Source organism: Aythya marila (assembly GCF_965140915.1).
Source record: "Aythya marila genome assembly, chromosome: 27".
In the NCBI taxonomy this organism is placed as follows: Eukaryota; Metazoa; Chordata; class Aves; order Anseriformes; family Anatidae; genus Aythya; species Aythya marila.
The window spans coordinates 2800649-2822916 of NC_139068.1; the positions used below are offsets into that span (position 1 = coordinate 2800649).

The window sequence follows — 22268 nt, forward strand, 5'->3', positions numbered from 1 at the left end:
GTTGTCATACATTGGCTTCTCTGATGCTGGATTTAAAATCTTTAACTCCCAAAGCAGTATCAAGATAGTTGTTTGTAGACTTCTCTCTGCTGCAAGGCACAGCATGGAGCCGTTATCTCAGATTGTTATATGCAGGGCATAGATACTAAGTTGTTTAGAGGAACACACAGATCTATTCATCCAGGTAATATCTGTGCCAGAGCGCTGGGGTTCTCGGAAAGGCTTATTAGCACTGTACAGACACAGCTCTATTGTTTCTAGGGCCAACATTAGTATACAGTAGTATGGCTTGCACTGTTAGGGTCTGCTTTCATACAGGGGCTAGGGTATCAGTTTAGATAGGCAAGCATTGAAAATGTACACATCTGTGTTGATGAACAGAAGGCATTCAAAACAGATTATAGACACGTTAGGCTTTTAATTTGATTTTATTTTGAATTTATTTTGATATAAACCATAAAAAGAGATCTTTTAATTTTTAAATGATAATAACCTGAGTTCCTGAACACTATGCAACAGCTTCTGCTGCTGTAAACTCAACAAGCTGCATGTTCAACAACTCAGGACTACAGTAAGAGGCTGCTTTGTAATGGAAGCAAGCTAACTGCCTTCACACTTCATTCAGGAAACGCTCCACTTCAGAAGTAAATACTGTAACAGCTAGGTACTCAAAGAATCATAGCATCATTTCCTCCTTCCACTTGACATCTTCAGGGATAAAAACTAGGGAATATATTGTATAACCCCAGCAACATTGGTAACATGATCTCACATTGCATCAGTGTTGGAGGAAAAAAGTATAGAAAAAAAATGAATCTTTGAGGAGAGAGGCCAATTCTATTTAATAGTTTACTTGAACTTTAAAGAAAAAATGAAACGTTGAGATGTCAAGTCTCTGATTTCACCCTCTTTCAAGTAGGAAAAAAAAAAAATGTTGCAAAAAAGTGTCAACATTGGTCTCGGATGAAGGTGTGGAAGATTGTCCTGTGTAAGAAGGATGAGGTTTAATTTGCTTTTTTTTTTTTTTTTTTTTTTTCCCATACAAATGCTGAAGTCATCACTGTCGATGCCAGTTGCTCCCTTCAATGAAAACATATCTTCTTTTACTCTGAAAAAAAAAGGATTTTTTGATAACATTCTTGATCTTTGTGGTGGACTCCTTCATACTTTACAGCATCTCTAAGCTGAGTTGTGGTTGCAGAAGGGTCCCAAAACCTGAAGACCAGGATATCTCCAAAGACACTTGGAGTTCTGAAAACAGTAGGGAAGAGGAAAAGACAGTAATTTGGTCATGTAGCTGTCTGTAGTTCCTATCATCCAGTTCAGAAAACCCTTGCTATGTCTCCATGTATTCTTTTAAAGGTTCAAGATTTCCTAAAGAACAACAACAACAACAAAAATCAACTCGTGGCTGGTGTTTTGACTCATCTACTTAAAAGCAAGTGAACAAGAAAAGAAGAACTTAAGAATCCTAAACAAAGTATCTCACTTTTTGTTTCTTACTCAAAAAGAGTCAAAAGCTTCAGATGACCTTGCACACCATCTGTGGTCCAGGTCAAGCTGTTGTACCCTACACTGGCTCACAGTTTGTATTAGTGCAGATAGATGCTCCTTGTAGGATTTGGTCACAAAAGACCTTGTGTTTTATCTCCTGAAGACTAAGCTGCACATGTTGCTTATAGTTGTTGTGTCGTTGGACACTGTTTCTCTAATGGATGCTGGGCTGAGAAATGTAAAACTCGGTATTGCTCCTGTCCTTCTAGATAACTCTTTCTCAAAATCTATGAAGAACCCAGAAGTGGATTGTATAAGGATAATAGCAAACTTAAAACTGGCACCCATTGTCCAAGTTCTGGCTCTTCTCTTAGCTAGTACTTGAAAAGAAATCCCTGTCACTGCACACAGCATTGCAAACATGAAAAGGAGTAAGGATTAGAGACACTGCAAGTCCTAGACATGTAATATCCGTGGAAAAGGCAGTTAGTAGCTCCTATTTTTCTTTTAGTTCTCATTGCAGGAATGCTTTCTTTCAAAACCAAAACAAGCGCTGTATTGGGATGAAATGAAACAGCTTCCAAAGAGCAGCTTCTCACGATGTCTTACAACAATGCACTGGTGTTTTTATGGCACTCATATTTCTCCTATTTTATTTTTTAAATGCACTAAGAAGTCAGCCATTTAGTGTGGAACCACTGAGCAGGACATGGGTGTTCAAAAACTGCTGTGCTTAGGCAGATTAAACACACGATAAAGAGGATTTCTAAGAGTTTGTGTGTGGGCCTCGATCCTGCTCTGTGGCAGAATCTCGGTCGATCTCTTTGTGGCAGGTTTCCAGATGAAGCCACAGCTGCACTCACTGAAGAACAAATCATGTTCTGAATATTTTGTGCTTTTCCAAAAGTGCTGTAAGGTGGCTGGGCCTTAGTATTTAACCAGAATGGACAAAAGCAGGTCCCAGGTAGCTTCAGAAAAAAAGAGCCATTCAGTCTCCTAGTAAACAAGACATGGCACATGTGGAAAAGGACAGATAGCATCTAAATCACAACTTTTTACTTTTTAATTCACCACTTTTTTTACTATTGGTAATGTGCCTGTATTCTTCTTGTATCTCCATTATTTTGCATATATCAAGATGCAATTTTTTATATGTTAACACATACATAACACAAGGATCTCCTTTGATGTGCACTCAGAGCACATCGGAGTTCCCATGATGTGTCTATGTCTGTGTCTGTAGATTCTTCAAAGTTTCAAAATGATTTTGATGTTTTGTTGTTGTTGTTGTTTGTTTTCATTTTTGTTTTGGCCTTGTAAACCCTGGGTTCATCATAACTGATATCATTCCAGTCCTGGAAGAAATCTCCATTAGCGATAAGTAAGACTAACACAAGTCCCCAAATTAACACATTTTTGTATGCTATATCAATTTCTTAAAGATCCTTCCTGTATAGGAAGACAGTTCTTCTCATCATCCTAATTTCTAAGCATATTTGTGTCATTTAATGTCTATCAATCTGAATTCCACTTTTATCTATCATCCTGAAATATTTAACCACTAGAAGAGTTGTTTAAGGAGCCTGTTCCCATAACTGCAGGTGTTTAAGAGCAGGTAACATAAATATTTGTTAGATCTAATTGTGGTAGAGTCAGTCTTGTCTAAGGGAAAGAGGAATCCGAAGTGATCTATTACATTCCCTCCAGCTGTAACTTTTCTAGTGACAGATGCTCCGTGCCATATATAAACAGCATACGTGATCCAAAACACCATTTTGTAAAGTACAGATGGATGTTAATGAGTCTGTCAGCATAAACGGCACTTTAATCCACTCAGATTTCCAGATGGTGGGAATATTGCAGAATATTCCATTATTCTTACTTGTAAAGCCTCCCCAACCCATAGAAGACTTATCGTGTGGTTTAGTCTCAGCTTTTCTGCTGCTTCTTCATAATGATTTACTTCCCAAATTTTCAGTTTAATTTGGATGGTTAGGAGAAAAGAATCAGCTATACAGGATGTGTCAGATCTCCCTATGTATATGCTAAAACTCTGACAGGAAGCAGCCAACAGTAAACATGGTCCCTTTATTCACTCCTTTTGAAAACTCAGCTCATAGTCCTGAACTTCCAGAATGCTGCTCTAAGTGAAAGAGTTGGTAGAGCTGTACATATTTTGTACCTTCAGCTGAAAACTGCCCCAGAGACCAGGCATGCAAGAACATACATCATGGTAACAAGGGGGACCATGAAAACTTTACAGAAATTTAATGATACATGACATAACTCAGAAAGGTCTTTAATCTCAGCCTTTGCATTTAAGAAGATATGTCACATTTATTAATTCGAGGTAACTAATAGAATTTTTGTTAGGGGGATAAATGGAAAAAATACCTCCTCCATACTACCTATGTCTGTGCCTGAGGTCCATGCAGAGTGTGAAACTGAGCCCCAGTCTAGCTGCTCTTCTCAAAGAACAAGTGATGTGGGAAGATACACAGCAACAATCACGGGGGAATAGAGAGAACCCAGAAATACGGACTGGGATGTGGCTCCTGCTTTTTGAAAGCATTTGTATTTGTACTGCTGAGACCATGCAGCACTTTGAAAGAATGAGCAAAACCTTGACCCCAACACTGGAGAGCTGGGGAAAGACTGACTGAGGGGAGGGAGATGTTACCTTCCTGTCACCTTCTTTTTATTTTTGTGTCTCTTCACTAGGGTGGATTTTATTAGGACAAATGGAGCTGTCCGCTTTGGTCCCATGTTTTGAAGGGTTAGGAGATATGACACAGTTTATATTGTGGAACAGCCTTAGCTTTTATCTTAGATACCCTCTGTGCCTCTGTCTTCTTGAATTCCCTTGTTGTCTCAGAAAAATGCTGGGCATGGGTGGAGAAATGGTCTGTGAGCTGTCGTAATATGAGACTGAACTGAAATGCTTCGCCTAGCCCTTCACAGGCATCCCCTGAACTGAAAGGTTTCATCTCTTATTCATTTCATATTAATTCTCTGTTTCATATTAATTCTCTGGGGAAAAAAAAAAAAAAAAGGAAAACACTGGCTACTGTGGCTCATTCTGTCAGGCCCATCAAAAGCTGTCTGAGTGGTGTGAGTACAGTATATGGCTGAGAAATTAATCTGCCTACACCCAGCCAGTGGTTCTTCCACTCAATTCCAGATTAAGTTTGAAATTACTTCATGTAAAAATCTTATAGAGGAATGCTATTGGCAGTGGTTAAGATTTTTTTTCCCAAATGAGCTTTTTAATAGACGACTGTGTTTACAAAGAGATTTCTCATCCTAGTTTGAAATGAGGCATTTAATTGATTTTCCCAGTACTCTGGTAATGCAGATGGTAAGATATAAAACAGAACTCGTAGCTGAGGTATGTGATAGTGTTTCTTCTTCTCAGCCTGCCTTCAAAGGTGAGGCATGAACTGCCATTTCTCTACAATGGGATAGAATAAGCACTTTGTTAATCAAATATAATCCAGAGAGGAGGATTGCTCTGATATATACTGCTGTAACTTGTAGTATGCTTTTAGGCTGAAAGATCTGGCAGAAACTTCACCACGAGTGGAGTCTAACTCCATAGTCAGTTGTAGTTTGCTATTTTCTTCTTGTGGGTGGGTTTATTTAATAAGCTATTTGTAGCCCTGAGGAACCACATTTCCCTCTCTGCAGAAAGCCAGTCATGGTCAGCTGAGAGCACTGGTGGGATGTAGACACATCCTTCATGTATAATTTTGTTGCATGCCCATAAGCATTCTGGTATGAATATAGATGATCACTTACTACTTTTCTCCCTCTGAGAGGTGGGACAGCACTCCCAAAATGCTGTTGTTTTCTGCTTGGTGCTCAGTAAGGGGCTCAGTTCAGTGCGCACAGGAGAATGCTGGAACAATATAGGTTTGGGTCTTCCAGTCTGTGTAGCTGGCAGCTCATCGCCTGCACTGAGTTAGGCAGAAAGATGACTGTCATATCTGCTGACTCTTCATCACTCTTGGATGCAGTGACCTGTGGCTTTTTCTCTCATTCTTAGAGTGGGAAGGGGTGTCCATGTGTCCAACAGAGTGTCCTGGTGTTGTTGAATGTGCTTCTCAGTGCATATGGGAGCAGAACATCACTGGAGCAGAAAAAAAAAAAAACAAGGTTGTGAAGTACCTGAGTTTCTCACATAGCTAAATCCATGGGTACAAAGACAGTCTCTGAAGAGTGGATCTAAACACATGACACATTGGAACAAATGTGCCAAGGGGCCTGGGATGTATCTGGCAGCCACCAGCCACTCAAGGGAACATGACATCAGAAATAGTCCTTTTGGGAGGAAACTGGCAAGAAGGTAAATGCCTCGTTTCACATTTCACTGATATCTAGAGACTCTCTCTGCAAGGGCCTGTGAGCAGCCTCAGCTAGCTGGCTGCAAGGAGTGCAATACAACACCATGTCACAGTCACCGGCTCAGTGAAGCATGTTTGGAGATGAACACCTGAATCACTGCATTTTCACTGGACTGAGATCAACCCAAGGACGATGTGCATCAGCATTCTGTTGACTGCAGACCTAGACCTGTGAAGGTAGAAGAGGAGGAATGCATACTCAGGAGTGGTGTTGCTTGGCTTACATGTACTCAAGGTCCTAGGGCAGTTCTACAAATAGACTTTCAGCTCACAGTGGCACAACAGATCCGGGTCTGTCCAGGCAGACAGGGTCCACACGCTATGTGTGTGGTGTGGCTGGGAGTTGAAGCAGGGTGCTGTCATGCTCCTCAAGAGCTCAGGAGACTAGAGAGAACCCAGGAGCTCCTGCAGGAAAGCTGAACATTCTCTCTGTATGTGTCAGGATGTAAATATAGGGTAGACAGGCTGAACTGGACTGATGTATTTTCATTTCCATTTCCCCCCCTTGTACTAACCATTGTCTCCTTTCCGATGAGGACTTACTCTAAAAGTTCACTGGAGAAAACAGATTTTTTAATCCCACATGAATAGATGAAGCAATTAATTCACCAAGCCTCTCTCCATCATCTTTGAAAAGTGCTGGCAGTGAGGTGAAGTCCCTGGTGACTGAAAAAAGGGAAACATCAGTCCCATTTTTAAAACGGGTAGAAAGGAGGACCTGGGGAACTACAGACCAGTGAGCCTCACCTCTGTGCCTGGCAAGATCATGGTAAAGATCCTCCTGGAAGCAATGTCAAGGCACATGCAAGACAAAGAGGTGATCCAAGACAACCAGAATGGCTTCACCGAGGGCAAATCATGCCTGACCAATCTGGTGGCCTTCTGCGCTGGAGTGACTGCATCAGTTGACAAAGGAAGGCCGACTGATGTCATCTACCTGGACTTCTACAGAAGGCCTTTGACACGGTCCCACACGACATCCTGGTCTCCAAATTGGTGAGACATGGATTTGATGGGTAGACCATTCAGTGGATAAGGAGTTGGCTTGAAGGTCATACACAGAGAGTGGTGGTGAATGGCTCTATGTCCAGGAGGAGACCAGTGATGAGTGGTGTCTCTCAGGGATCTGTCCTGGGACCAGTACTGTTTAATATCTTTACCAATGACATAGTGGGATCGAGTGCACCCTCAGCAAGTTTGCAGATGACACCACGCTGTGTGGTGCAGCTGGTACAACAGAAGGAAGAGATGACATCCAAAGAGACCAGGAAAACCTTGAGAATTGGGCCCATGTGAAACTAATGAAGTTCAACAAGACCAAGTACAATATGCTGCACCTGGGCTGGGGCAATCCTGGACATGAGGACACAGTTGGAGAAGAAGTCACTGAGAGCAGCCCTGCAGAGAAGGACTTGAAGGTTCTGGTGGATGAAAAGCTCAACATGAGCCAGAAGTGTGCGCTTGCAGCCCAGAAGGCTAACTGCATCCTGGGCTGCATCAACAGAGGGGTGGGCAGCAGGTGGAGGGAGGTGATTGTGCTCCTCTGCTTTGTCCTTGTGAGGTGCCACCTGGAGTGCTGCATCCAGGTCTGGGGCCCCCAGCACAAGAAGGATGTGGGGCTATTAGAGGGGGTCCAGAGGAGCGACTCTCCTCATGAAGAAAGGCTGAGAGAGCTGGGGATGTTCAGCCTACAGAAAAAGAAGGCTCTGGGGTGACTTCATTGCAGCCTATCAGTACTTAAAGGGGACTTAAAAAAAGATGGAGAGGGACTCTTTGTTCTATCAGATAATGACATGATGAGGGGGGATGTTTTTAAACTAAAAGACGGGAGATTTATATTAGTTGTTATGAGAAAATTCTGCCTTCAGAGGATGGTGAGGCACTGGAACAGGTTGCCCAGAGAGGTTGTGGATGCCCCATCATTGGAGGTGTTCAAGACCGGGTTAGATGAGGCCCTGAGCAACCTGATCTAGTTGGTGGCATCCCTACGTATGGCAGGGGGGTTGGAACTGGATGATCTTTGAGGTCCCTTCCAACCCAAGCCATTCTATAATTCTATGATTTTACTACGCTGGAAACAGGGTGATTTACAAGTAGCAAATTTGAGTATATTTGAGACCTGGGGCAAATGTGCTTGGAGAGGAGAGTCCAGAGCTATTAAACCCCTGTGCTACCCCCAGCACCTCCATGTCTGCACTAACCAACCATTCAACATATCTCTTCTATGATGGAGAACACAGCATGGCAGTGTCAGCCTCCTGCTCCAACAGTGATGCACATTTCTACAACTGCTTCAAGTATTGGCTCTTTGTTGCTGTGTGTGCTTTGTGCCTCAGATGCCACTGGAGCGAAGAACCCTCAGAGGAGGGTTGTACATGAAGCTCTATCTCAGGTTTCATCAGGCAAAGATTTTGACAGGAAGCTGTAAAAATAGGACAGGAAAACTTAAAAAAGTTCTTTCTTTACTATTTCCTTTGAATGTGTTTTTTCAACAGTTGGAATGTCTGGCCTTATAAACTGCCCCAGCCAGATTTTTCTTTTTTTGCAGAACTCCAAAAAGTTAAACATCAAGAATATGACTGTGTTTGTATGAGGTAAGGAAATGACTAGGTGGAGAAAGTATTCCATGAAAACGGAGTCCTTCACAGAGACCCTCACACTCTCTGCACCAACCATCCATCCTCTCACCAAAGCTGTCATGGATGTACACAGCCTGAGAGGTTTAACAGATATTTAGGGTTACACTACATGCAGAAACCTGTAATCAGTGTACTAAAATCTGCTTTTACTATGACAGGAACAATTGCAGTATATTTGGTGGACTTGTATTCACTCCCTTCAATTTGTTTTTTGTCTGGTGGATTTTGCATGGTGTTCCCCTGGGTACTTTCTGTCCATGGTCTGTCTGTGAGTAGAGCATAATTTCCTCCATTTAGGCATTTAATTTGTAATTTATGAGCTCACCTGGCAGGTCCCTGAGAGCACAGCTGGGCTTCCCTGTGGGCTGTTCAAGGAATACCCGTACCAGGGAGAGCAGGCATTGTATGGGAATCTTTGGGGTAGAAGTCTGCATGGGAATCTGCCAGATTAGTGCCTTGCCTTGATTGCATCAGCTCTTGCTCACTCCCAGGGCTGTGCTGACTGCCTGCTTGTGTGCTTTCTGCCCCAAAAGCCCAGAAGGTTACAGACAAAAAGAATTGCAAGGCTTTGCTCCCCTGGCCTGGGGACCAAGTCTTTTGCTGACGGAAATCATGCAATGACATTAGAAAAATAGATATCAGGCTTGCTATCCACTATCCTTGCCCCCCTTTACTGGTTTGCTGAGCTTTTAGAAAGCAATGTGGAACTCTGCCAAAGCCTGGGGTATGTTATAGTGACCTCATCACAGTGAGTCTGTATCTCTCTGGGGATGACTTACAAGCCGCGTTTGTCCGTACTGTTTTAAGAAAAAGCCCTTCATTAAAAGCATTGTTTATTATGAGACGGAATTTGATTTTTAGCAAAGAAAATCTTTTCTTCCTTGCTGCTCTATTTATTTATTTTACAAAGAAGGAATTCACATGGCCCATGGCCTGTCTCATAAGGGGATTCCAGCTAAATAGTGTTAAAGAAACGACGGTCTAGAAGATGGAGTGAGAGCACAGAGGAGAGCTCTTCCATCGCTTTATGTTCCTTTTAGTGTGGAACCTGCAGAACTGCTTACACGAAAGGGTCAGGCATCTTTGTGTTTCTGGGATTATGGTTTTAAATAGCAATGAATGTAGTGTAATTGTTCCTGCTTTTGAATCTTTACCCAAGGATGTGAATTCCCATTCCAAGCATTTATTTACATGGCGACACCCTGCTGGGTAGATGGATGTGACAGAAGTGGGGAAGGCTATCCTTTTTCTTGTGAAAATTTTCAAGCAAAATCCTTTTCTTTTTTAGAAGTTCCGTGTCAAAAACTACCTTTTAGTTTGTTTGTTTGTTTGTTTTCCCAGAGGGACAGTAAGGACAAGTTAAAAGAGAGCAAAAAGTTAATTTAAAATGTCTTCGTGTGTTTCCACAGCAAAGGAACAATTTCAACTGGTTATGAAGTTGTAAATATTCCAAGTTCAGATACTGTGTCAATTCAGCTATTATAAAAAGCAATCTGAAGTTGCATGTAAAGTTGTAATTAACATCTGAAAAATGCCCTTATTAATAGAAGTGTTGAGTTTGAGAGCTCCTTCAAAGAAATTAGACTGAGTTGCTGAAATTAACATTTCCCTATCAAAAAATGGCATTCAATTATGCCATATATCCCAGGGAAACATTCCCTACAAAAGATTTCCATTTTCTTCATTTAATATTAGGGAAACCTAGCAATAAAGAAGGTGCCTTGCAACTGTTCTACATAAATGTTTGATAGTCTCAGAGTGGTAATTTTAAATAGTCTGGATGGATTATTCTTTTTAATGAGATCAAGCTGCATTCCTGGCAAAAATTACAGTTGGCAGAATCGTGTGACATTCTTATTACCTCTTGCAGTAGGTGAGATTTATTCTGGCAAGGTGAACTTGGGTGAAATAATGTAGGCAAAGCCAGGGCAACATCCCTGATTAATGTAGCACCCTAGGTGCTGGAAGCAGGGATAGCTATGAGGCTTTGTGCTCTGGCTTGGCTGAATCGGGACTACTTGAATTATTTGCTCCACTCTGATGTTGGACTGTCCCAGACTTTCCAGCAAAAGTCCATGCAGCATGTTGGTGAAGACAGATGTCTGCAGCAACTGTAAAGTATTCCTCCACTTATGTCCTGGACACACTAATTAGAAAACCCGAAAAATGTTTAAAGGGATATTTGCAGGAAGCTGTTTGCAACAGGAATTGTGACTCAATGTAAGAGGGTGTGCAATGGCTTGGATCCCACTCCCCAAGGGTTTGGGGAGTGACCATTCATTAGCCAAAAGGGGTTCCTAGCGATTTCCATGACAACCAGCCAAACATGGAAATTGAGAATGAGGTCTGTTCTTGTTACACTTCCTCTTCTGAGCACATCTGGGGCCTGTATTGGCTTTGGGATTAGGCAGACGACTCATTGTAGCCCTGAACTGACTGCGACATCTGCAGAAGTCTGTAGTTGAGGTTAGCTGGTGTTTTAAAACCTTACTGTCCCAGTGGGGTAGGGGGAGGTGAGGGTTTGAAAACAAAGAGCATAGCAAGGAATCAGGTTTCTTGTGGTTAATGCAAACACTTTGATGCTGCAACTCTGATTCCTTGGTGTGGTTTGAAGTTTGAGCACTCTTTGCTGGCTGCCTGGGACAAGCATATGACCAGTAACCTAATCTAAGTCCACAGTGATAAGAAGCCTACAGACCAAGGGCACTGAGTATGGTCTACTTTGAAGTTAACAGAGCAAGCAAGAAAGAAAAATGAGTTGTGTAATGATGCAGTTGATTATAGATGTAGGAAGGAAAATTGATGTCTGTCCTATAATGAGTATTTACTGTTTACAAAACTATTTTTAGAGAGGATAATTGAGGCAGCAAGCTGGCCTGTTGTTTTTTAAATGTACAACTGATTGTTGAAGGACTAGATAGCATAGTCCTGCTGTATTAAAAATCTCTTCTGTAGAGTTGGAAACACTCTGAATTTTTTCTTCCTAAAATAAGGCCTGATGTATATATTGTAATCTCTTTAATGAGAGCTACCTGCAGATGGAAAGACGGAAATCACCTATATTCTACCACTGGACACTGTAATTGTAAGGCTGAGTGAGAATGAAAGAGGAAACAGGAATAAATCCCAGCTTTCAATGAGGAAGGCACTTCTTCTCTGCTTTTATAAGAAATCCAGCAGGAAAGACCCAACTTCCAAAGGACAACAACCTGCAACAAAGTTCCTGGAAGATGGGATCCTCTATGTAGACTGTAACAAGTCTTCAAGCATCTTCTAAGCACACATATTTCTTTAAAAAAAAAAAAAAAAAGATTGTTGCCTCATTAAATATTTAATAATTTGACCCATTAAAATTAGCAACAGATGGGAACTGGAATGCAGGCAGACTTTCTGGACTCCAGACTGCAATTTCCTTAGCTTCATTCCATCCAAGAAAGTAATTTACATATGGAAATCTATTTTTGTCAATTATTTGTTTAAAATTGAGTGTTGTGCTTACAATTGCACTTTCATTATCAGTCTCAAGGAAGTGTTGCTGCAGTGCATCCAGCCATGCTTCAGCAAGATGATGTGGGAGGTGCAAGTTCATCTCCGCCTTCTGTAGAGTGCTGTTACATCTCAATTTTGTTATACATGTATGTGATCTGACTTTCTAAGTCAAATAGAACCCTTCATAGATAAATACCACAATTACATCAGACATTTAAATTTAAATTTAAAGTTTTAAAATAGTTCACCTGTATGGTTATTGAGAGATCTCCTTGGTCTCAATGTTAAAAAATTGAGCAAGAGCCTTTCAGTTTTATAAGAAAAAGACAGTGGGTGAGAGAACAACTCAAAATATGTTGATTTGTTTTCTAGGAATAAACTAGAACAAACTAAAGCATTAAACTTGGCATGGCAGGAGAAGTTAATGAGAACCATGTGCTTTGGTATCTCATTAAAACTTTGGTCAAAAACCAAACTATGACTATTTGGTAACTTACCATTGCAAACACAATACACATGTCTGTTCTGATTTCCAAACAAATGCATTTTTATGAGCTACTGTCAGCTTTATACCTACGTAACTTCAAAATCATTGCCCTCTTTTTCTCAAATCCATCCTGTCGCTTACTTCTCAGTGACATCCACAGACCAACCTTCTTTTGAGACTTTCATCAGCATTAAATTTTAAGTATGACTGTGTTTTCAGCTGCTCAAAAATGCAAATAAGAGGGAACATAAAGCTGGAATTAAGGAATTGTGGGTTCTTTCCCAGAGTTAGAGGAGGATTTGTTGTGTGCTTTGCTATATAGCTAATGCTTACCCTGATTCCAGGTGGAACAATTGTAATACAGATGTAGCTCACCCAGACTTTGCTCAGCACAGACGACATGAGTGAGGAAGATATATAAACACAGGCATTCTCATCCTAAAGCTTATAGTAATTTCCAGCATTTCCAGATGATCTTTTATAGCCCAGGATAAAAGCACTCTGTCATGGTTTCATGCAAATGGAGGTCTGATAATGTGGCTGTACCGGTGGGAGAAAGTTTCCTGTCTCAAAGCATCAACTCAGTAGTTTTCCTTGGTTTTTGCTTTTTGCACATCTGTGTCAGTATTTAAGAAGAAGGCAACCAATTGCAGAGATCATGTGTGGAAAGGCTTGTATCTGACAGCTTGCAGGCCAAGAATGAGCTTTCCTTTGTTGTGTGTCTATGTTTTACTAACGCATTTCTGGAAATAGAATTATTAGTCAGTAGATGTGTGTGCCACTACTGCTCATGGCTCGTGATTTAGCTATCACCACTTTCCACACAACTTTTTGTTACTTCACATGACAAATTCAAACGTTTCACTGCAAAAACATCTCTGAGCTAATCTGAACACTGATGCTTGATGATAATTTGTATTTCAACACAGTGTAGGGACTCAACAAGGAAACCAACATCTTGAAACAAGCTCTTTTTTATAAATTTTGTTGACCTGGAGGTATGAGGCTTACATTTGCTGAGTATGGCAATGTGGCACTGGAGTTCCCTGTTATGGGGATGAAAGGAGGTCCTCAGGGACTGAAATGTTGTACTTTGCCCATATGTTCATGTTATGTGGATTGTCAGGCCCTAAGACTGTTCATGAGATGCTTTTACCATGCCGTCTCCATATACATCTTTCCCCTTAACTAATATGAAGTTCAATTGCTTCATTGATGACAGCCATCCACAGAACAGGTGAACATGCAGCCCTGAAATCTCCCTTTGCCTGACTTTGTGTTTTGAGTTCATTCTGTGGCAAGTGCTTAAAGACCACTGACTCAGAGCATGAAATAGCTCTAGTTCGTGGGATGAATCTGAGGTGGATAAGGAAGAGCTGTCTTGGAGAACCTCTAGACAATCACATGAAACATGTATCTGAAAGGCAGCTATTAATTCCAGTGCTTGTCTCCAGCTTCATTTTAAATTTTTCTTCTTCCCATGCTTGCATATTTTTTTTCCAGAACTTGTTGACTCTGCACTTAAATGGCTGTGCTGGTGGGATGGGGAATAGACACGGTGTTAGACAAAGGACCTTGTGCTTGTTTCTTAATCTAACCTGTGGTTATTTTTATTCTCCCTCAGATTATCGTACCGGTCCCTGCTTTAGCCAAGTAAATAACCAGATGTGCCAGGGCCAGCTCAGTGGGATCGTCTGTACCAAGACCATGTGTTGTGCCACCATTGGACGGGCCTGGGGTCACCCATGTGAGATGTGCCCTGCCCAGCCTCATCCCTGCCGCCGAGGTTTCATTCCCAACATTCGCACTGGAGCCTGCCAAGGTAAATGCCATGAATATGTAAGATGATGTTTCCTTATCCATTCTGATGTGTGCTGAAAGCACAAGTGAGTGATAACTGACAGGAGTCCCAATATAGAGAAAGCAGTCTGTGTAAACTTTGCTAAAACCACAGTTATGTCAAAACCATCACCACAGACCTTACGTCTCCCATGTGACATACACTTCAGTAATATGCATTATAAGTGACAAAAAGTGTTCTGTGGACAGAACCAAGGTAAGGGCATTGAAGAATGACATTTTCTTACTCATTTCTGGAGGCCAAAGTTTGGTCTCTTTAGTTAAGGCTGTGATGCAGGGGAGAGCAATGTTTGTGCCACAGGCAACATGTTCCAGCTTTACCAGCAGTGCCCTGGGTCCCTGCTTCTCCCTTGGTTTGTAGTTGAGAGCAGGTAGAAATATTTTCAGCTGGAAACATTCCATGAGGTCAGACTGTTTCAGGTGAGTGTACTGTTAAGTTTCCAGAGGAAGCATTTGAAATTATTTGAATAAAAGTGGGTGCTTCAAGTACAGCTTTATCATTTGATTCCGTTTCCTCTGACATAATACCTACTCTCCATGTTCATTTTACATCCACAAGACTTGTAAAATTTGTAATATTTAATGTAATTAATATCTACATATATATTTGTTTTTCTAATATGTTATAATGTTTGTATTAAGACATTCATACATGTATATCCCAAACAAAACTCTTAGGGATTTCCATTCTGAGGTAGTTTCAATGTATGGATTTCCCCAGTAATTTTCAGTGTATAAGGCAGTTAAAATAAAATCCAGATTTTTTTCATGTGGACCTATAGTTCAATGTTCTGATCAACTCTTCTTCACACAGTGGTTTGATGGTTTGGTTCAGTGAATATTTTCTCTGCTCAACTCTGCATTTCTAAAATCATGTTAGCTCAGTTAAAGATTCTGGCCTTGCTATGGTTCTCAGGCGACATCCTCCATCCTGCAAGACGTAATATATCAGGCTAATGTTTCTCCAGGCTTAAAACTAAGTTATCATTTGAGCCTTCCATAGGCCCTCATTCTGTGGCACTGCTGTTTTTACTGTCCCAGTACTGGTGCATGATTAGCTCTTATATCAGCAGGCTAGTTCTCGGTAAATTTTAATATTTCTATCAATATTTTTTATAAATGTTAATATGTCCTTTGAGATTACACAAACAAAATATGCATAAATCACATGCTTAAAGGTTGCATTCGGTGTCCAGGACAGTCAGGCAAAAATAGCAGAATGGTCCACTGAGCTCCAACCAGCAAATCCTGTTGGCAGCCTTTCTATAACCGTGTTTCTCCTCCCCACTGGTGGGTTGCAGAGATTTCCGTGTAGAGTTGCATGAATTCCCTTCTGCATCTTCAACTAATTTGAGCCTTTACCTGTTATGACCAAAAGCCAACATAACAACCCAAATCCTGCATTAGCCAGTGTCTGTAGGATAAACCTTGAAATGCTGAGGAGAATTTTCTTGCTGTCTATTGTAATCTGCATTTCATGTAATTTAAACAATACTATACTTTTCTCTGCTTTCTTGTTTCTGTAGATAAGCCAACAATAACTTTAAGTCCATTTATGTCCTTCACCTTATCTCTAATGTAATCCAATGAGTAATTGCATTAAAAATGTAAATCCACCTACTTGGAGCAAAGCTTCATATTTCTCGTAGCACTACCTATTCTTCACCATGCTGGGATGAACCTTCATCTGTTGCAGTGGCTGTACTTTCTAATGTCTTTGCTTTTTTCCCCATAGATGTGGATGAATGTCAAGCCATTCCTGGCCTCTGTCAGGGAGGTAACTGCATCAACACAGTCGGTTCTTATGAGTGCAAATGCCCTGCAGGACACAAGCAGAGTGAGACCAGCCACAGATGTGAAGGTAAGACTGCAGACATCCATCTATACAGCTTCACCAGACTGCTTAGCACTGGGTTCCCAGGTATGCTCTGAGAACACAAGGGCATTTAAAAACCTGGGAATGATCATTCTGTGATTCTATGAATCTCTCTGTATTAAGGGCATCTCCAAGGCTGGCCAAGTAGAGATATGAGAAAGCCCCCAAGCCAACCCTAATTTCCAAGTAGGAGAGGGCACTGCAAGCACCTAGGCATGTTAGTGAAAGCACTGCAATATGAATTTCTGATCTGCTTATCCGCTTCCCAGAGTTCAAGGCAAGAAAATGAGGAATGGATCTTGCCTGTTCTTCTCTTAAACTCATAAGTGTTTTTTGTTTTTTTTTAAATGTTTTGTTCTGTTTTGATTTCCGTGGGTGTTTTAAAGATATTTTAATGCCAACACAAGACCAATTGAACAGGAGGGATCTCTGGAGGCCTCTAGTTCAACCTCCTACTTAGACCACAGCTAGGTTCAAAGCTAGGTCAGGTGCTCAGTGCCTTTTCTGATGGATTTTTGAACACTTAAGGCTTGTCTGTTTAGGGTTCTTGACTCAGGGTTGCACCATTCTCATGGTGAATAACATTATCCTTATATTCAATTGATATTTATCTTTTTGCAGTTTGCAGCTTGTTGCCTCTAATTCAATAGAGTAACCAGAAGGAGGGCAAAGTGGGTAGAGCCTGACTAGCTCAGATGGTGATGGAACAAAGCAACCAGAAATAGCATCAATGCATGGCAGAAGACCTGATTCCAGAAGATGAGGGTGTGGAACAAGTAAATGCAATTTTAAATGCAATTTTGTTTCACTGACTAGGTGTCATTATTCCAAACTGACATCTTGGCCAGGATCTGAAATTTGTCCTTAAATACAAATGAAAATTTGTTACCATAGACATGAATTGCCAATCAGAAGCATGGCTGTGGATCCCTCCTTTTAGCCAGGGAACCTGATACTGTCCCAGCCCCATAGCAGAAGCATACCACCTCAGGGATGTCTGCCAAAATCTTCAGTCTTCCTGGTTGCTTTGTGGGATGCACCTTGCACCTTTCATCTTCAAGTGAGTTGCAGACGGGAATGATATTTTCATCATCTATCTCTCTTGGACATGGCACAGTGTTTCAGTTTGTGCTTGTGGTTTGGGATGCTCTAACACATTACTGCCTTAGCAGTAGCTAGGGAGATGCTGCAGCACGGAGCAAAGCAGAGGGGAATGCAGCTCGTGTCTTCTCAGCATCAGCCTTGCCCTTGAGCTGTGGGGAGCTTGAGGAGCACAGCCAACTTTCAAATTCTCTGTCAACTTATGGAGGGGAATGTCACTGAAACTACTGTCTGCCTCTTCTTCAGCACAGAAGGTGGAGGAATTTAATTTGTGGTAGTTAAGGCAGAACTCTACCTGGAAGCCCCTGGAACTACTGTTTGCTCTGTGACTTAAGATAAATTATCCACTATGTATCTGAATTCAGAACTCACCCAGAAGCAGGGTCTTAGACACCTGTTCTATGCCGTAAAACACAATTCCATGGTAAAATGTGGAGTGCAGACTAGGATTACGTACAGTCAATATGTTATCACAGTGCCACCAATCTGGCACTCATGCTATTTTGATAGCTTGACTCCAGTTCCTTAAGGTCCAGTCGCAGCAGCTCCACTACCACAATTTAGAATGTCCCTGAGAGTTGTGCAGACCCCTGCAGGAAGGACACACGGCCCCCACGCATTTTGCAGCTGCTCTTATGCCTTGCCAGGCAGGCTGCACTACTCAGAAGTGGAGGAATAAACATTGTTGTATCTTTCCAAACATCTGATAAATGAAAATGGGTGCAAGCTGGAACATAGGAGGTTCTGCTTAAAGAAGAGAGAAAACTTTTTTTACAGTGAGGGTGACGGAGCACTGGAACAGGCTGCCCAGGGGGGTTGTGGACTCTCCTTCTCTGGAGATATTCAAAACCCACCTGGACGTGTTTCTGTGTGACCTGATCCAGGTGTTCCTGCTCCAGCAGGGGGATTGGACTAGGTGATCTTTCAAGGTCTCTTCCAAGCCCTAAAGTCTGTGATTCCGTGAAAAGGAAAACAGCTGTTCCTGCATCAGTTGTTAAAGCTCTTTCCCACATACCTTAATGAAAGTCTGCTGGCCCACGTATGCCATTTTCAGGATTAAATGTGTTCATTGTGCTTGTGTGACTGTGTCCCACCTAGATTAACTTCAGGAATTCCACTTGCCTTTCATTCCTCTCCAAGACTCTGTTGTAATGAAGAGAAGGGATGATGAATGCACTAGAATTCAGATGTTTAACCTGGAATTTGTTTCCAGGTGGCAAAGTTACTGACGGAACTGTAGGCAACTATTAGAAGCAGTCAGTATGACAAAAAGCCATCTCCATGACACTGTGTATTTGCATCATACCTTACCCTATGGGGCTTCTCTTAAGAATCTCTTCTCAGGGATAAAAACATCACACTACTTCCCAGTGACCATTCACATATGCCCACTCTCCTCCAAACCAGACATTTTCTTGGCTGGTATAATCCTAGTGGTGTCTTTGTCAATGTGTGCCGTGTGACCTGGGTATAGCCCTTCAGAAAAACTTTTCCGAAGTCAGACACCAGCTCAGAGGCTAATCTTCTGGTGGGGGTTGAAAACTCCTTTTTTTTTTTTTTTGTTGAGAAAACATCTGTTTCAGTGCATCTTCACTGGCAGGATGCCATGAGACTTTACAAAGTTTGAACAGAAGGGTTCCTTGCAGTGCTCCAGCACCCAAGGACTTGGAAACAGGAGAATCCAAAACAGCCATTTAACACAAATCTCAGGCAATAAACTAGTTCCCCATGTCAAATTATGTCCCATGCAATTTGGCTAGCCAATGGGCAAAGGTTGAACTGTACTAGAACCACACACCCAACCTCAGGGTGCAAAAAAATTGTTCTTGCATTTGTTTGCCTCACCCATGCTGGCTGGGGACCAGAGAAAGCACATATGATATCAGTTTAGCTGGAATCTTCTATACACCAAGATTAAAAACAATCCATTGTCTGAATCTGTCATCCAGATGCAAGGGGCCTCTGCGTGGGTCCTCACTTCCCAGAAAGCCTACAAAAACAGCTCAATGCAGCCATAAACAGCTTCCTTTCACTCTCCTTCCTGGCTGGCCATAAAAAGAGATGTCTCCAGCATCTACTGTATCCACTCCATAGCTTATCTCACCTCAGTTGCTAAGAAGACCACCAAAAGAGGGTGCTTGCCTTTAGTTTAACTTATTGACCTAGGGGTCTTTCTGTGAGAGCGACTTAAATATGAGGGATGCTCTAAGCTGAAAGAGTTGTGGTTGTTTTTGAGGGCTCATTTCCCAGGCATGAATCACCAACATGCCCCCACCATGAAGTCAGAAGGAAAAGGGGATACCGTCATCTGGACTATCACTGCTCCCCTCTGGGACATGTACTCCATATATTCTAGGGGAATAAAGAACCAGCATTTTGTCAGGGGTTCATCTGATGCTAACACTTTATGAAGTGTTATTCAGAACATAAAGGAACAGCACAAAGCTATGCCAGGGGAGGTTCACACTAGATATAAGGAAAAAGTTATTCACTGTGAGGGTGGTCAAACACTGGAAGTGGCTTCCCAGAGAGGGAGCTGATGACCCATGCCTGCCAGTGTTCAAGAGGCATTTGGACAACACCTTCAATAATATGCTTTAACTTTTGGTTAGTCCTGAAGTGATCAATTGGACTACATGATCTCTGAAGGTCCTTTCCAACTTAGGAGCTAAGAGGAGCTAAGCCTTGTCTCAGAGAGTTTGCTGCATGCTTTGATAAGTCAGGAGTGAACTGCTTGGTATAGCAGAGAAGCACCTAATTCCTGACCTCCTGAAATGTCTGTACTGCCAAAGTCACTGTAACAGTCTAAACTACAGTGGAACGGGGATTTTTAATCAAAATAATGACCACAACCATAAGAGGATATGTTTTTTTATCCAGGTGTGCTCCAAACCTAAAATCTCAACACTGTAGGAATTCCCTTTTTGAGTCTGTTTGCACTTATTTTGCAGCTGGTGAAAATAGTGAATTCTCAGCCTGCACTGAGACCATCTCTCTTGGGAAAAGTAAATGGTTTCCTCTTGTTTTCAGATGCCTCATTCAAGTCCAGCAACCAGGAAATATTAAAGCTAAATGAAAAGTCTGTGTTAAATTCTTCCCTAGTTCCCAGGAGCTTGTATTTTCTGCTTATAGGATTCTTCCTGGGGAGTGAAGTCAGCAGATGGGATTGTGTTTGAGCCAAAGGTCAGAGCCTGTGTCACTGTGTTTGCTGATAAATGATGTCTCCTTCATTAATGCAGCAGCATGTACCACTAATCTTCTTTGGGCTGTTTATCAGTGGGAATAAGCAGGAGTAGAAATAATATCATTAGCTTTCCATGGTGATACTTATCTTTTAACAGAAATGGCACATGAAATCAAGGCTTCATTTTCAGTTCCTGAATCCCTGAAGAGTAAAGATGCTGTTCTTATGCAAGACCTACTCTGCTGATAACAGAGTCCAGGTCAGGCCCTGATCTCCCAAGCATATCAGATGGTTACAGCTGGATACACTGGGTGAAATTTTGTCAGCCCCATAAGGAAAATTATGTCCTTGTTCTATCTGTTAAACATGAAAATGTGCACACAACATCAAGTTTGGATTTGAACTTATATGTTCTCCAAGTTCAGGGTTGCTTAGTTCCAGAGTTATTTCTACATCTCATCTCTAATGAATGTGACACTTTCAAATAGTGGCTTATTTTATGCCTTTGTTCATTGTATTCTGAGGGAACTCAAGGGATCAAGAGTTCTTGAGCCTGGGGCTGTACAACACATAATGAGAAATTTCTGGCACAGAGAGTCGCCTGCTCACTTTCTGAAAGATATAAGCAGTCTGTGAAACTCAGCGAGGAGGGGGAAAGGGGAGAGACAGGATCTGAGGATGGGGAAGGCTGCTCTCTTAACTGGTACTGAAGACAAGGCTGGCTTTGCAAAGGACAAAGGACTGCATTTATATTGTGTTTGTGTGAGACGATGAGCAAGGAGGACACAGGTCAGTTTACAATTAAATTGACAGATCCTAGGCTTGGTTTATGGAGGAACAGGGAAAAAGCAGGATCTGTGGAGGTTTGCAAGGGGACTGGAAATGTGTGAGTTCTGAAAGAGTGGCATGCTTAATATCAAGCTAACTTCTTAATACTTCTGGAATAAAGCATTGTTGAGGAGGACACAAGAAAGCACTCCTGACAGTAATGGTAATGAAGGAAGGAAACATCAAAACTGAAATCATCACATCTTCTTGATACAAAAAGTTTTATCAAGAAATCAGAGGGAAGCGGAGTTTGTTACAGAATCACAGAATTGTCTAGGTTGGAAGAGACCTCAAGATCATCGAGTCCAACCTCTGACCTAAAACTGAGTTACACTGAGTTACATTTTAAAGCAACCATTAAAATTATACTTAAGGGAACAGTTCTGTCACATGTTCTCAAGCATAGAATCACCGACTGAAAAAACTTTTTCTTTCATGATTTCAGTGGTTCTCTGCCAATAATTTCATCTCTTTTCTTAATAGCCTTTCCTGTATGGAATAACAAAATGCTATGCCAGCTCTATTATCAGTGAAGTATGTAGTACCAGTAACTCACCCAAGATGCTTTCCAGTGACCAAAAAGGAATAAATGTCTCATATCCAAATCTGTTCCAGAATGATAACATACAAGATACAATAAAGTACATAGAGAAATACCAGGCAAGGGGGTGAAAGGCATTGCATGCTTTGTGTAACAAGCTCTGTTTAAATCTATTCATGATAGACCCTTTTTGGTAGCCATCTGCATCTCCAGGAGACAGATTCTGCCAAGGAAGAACAGATCCTTTAATTACAAATCTCTCCTTTCCTTTTTTAACTCACCTCTTTCTATTTAGCACTTGTTTACTGACATGTTAGATGCCACTTATGTCCCTAAGGGCTAGTCTGCAGTAGACTTTTTGTCACC

At 41.6% G+C, this 22268-nt stretch overlaps 1 protein-coding gene across 1 annotated transcript in view; it reads left to right on the forward strand.

Annotated features, from left to right (window-relative positions):
* LOC309887776 (fibrillin-2-like) overlaps positions 1–22268 on the forward strand; it is a gene marked incomplete at its 5' end in the record, with an annotated part of 113814 nt that overhangs the window by 37007 nt on the left and 54539 nt on the right. Inside the window, 2 exons of the mRNA XM_082779736.1 lie at positions 14137–14334; positions 16108–16233. Coding sequence (XP_082635862.1) covers positions 14137–14334; positions 16108–16233 — 324 coding nt within the window. The remainder of the gene's footprint in view (positions 1–14136; positions 14335–16107; positions 16234–22268) is intronic.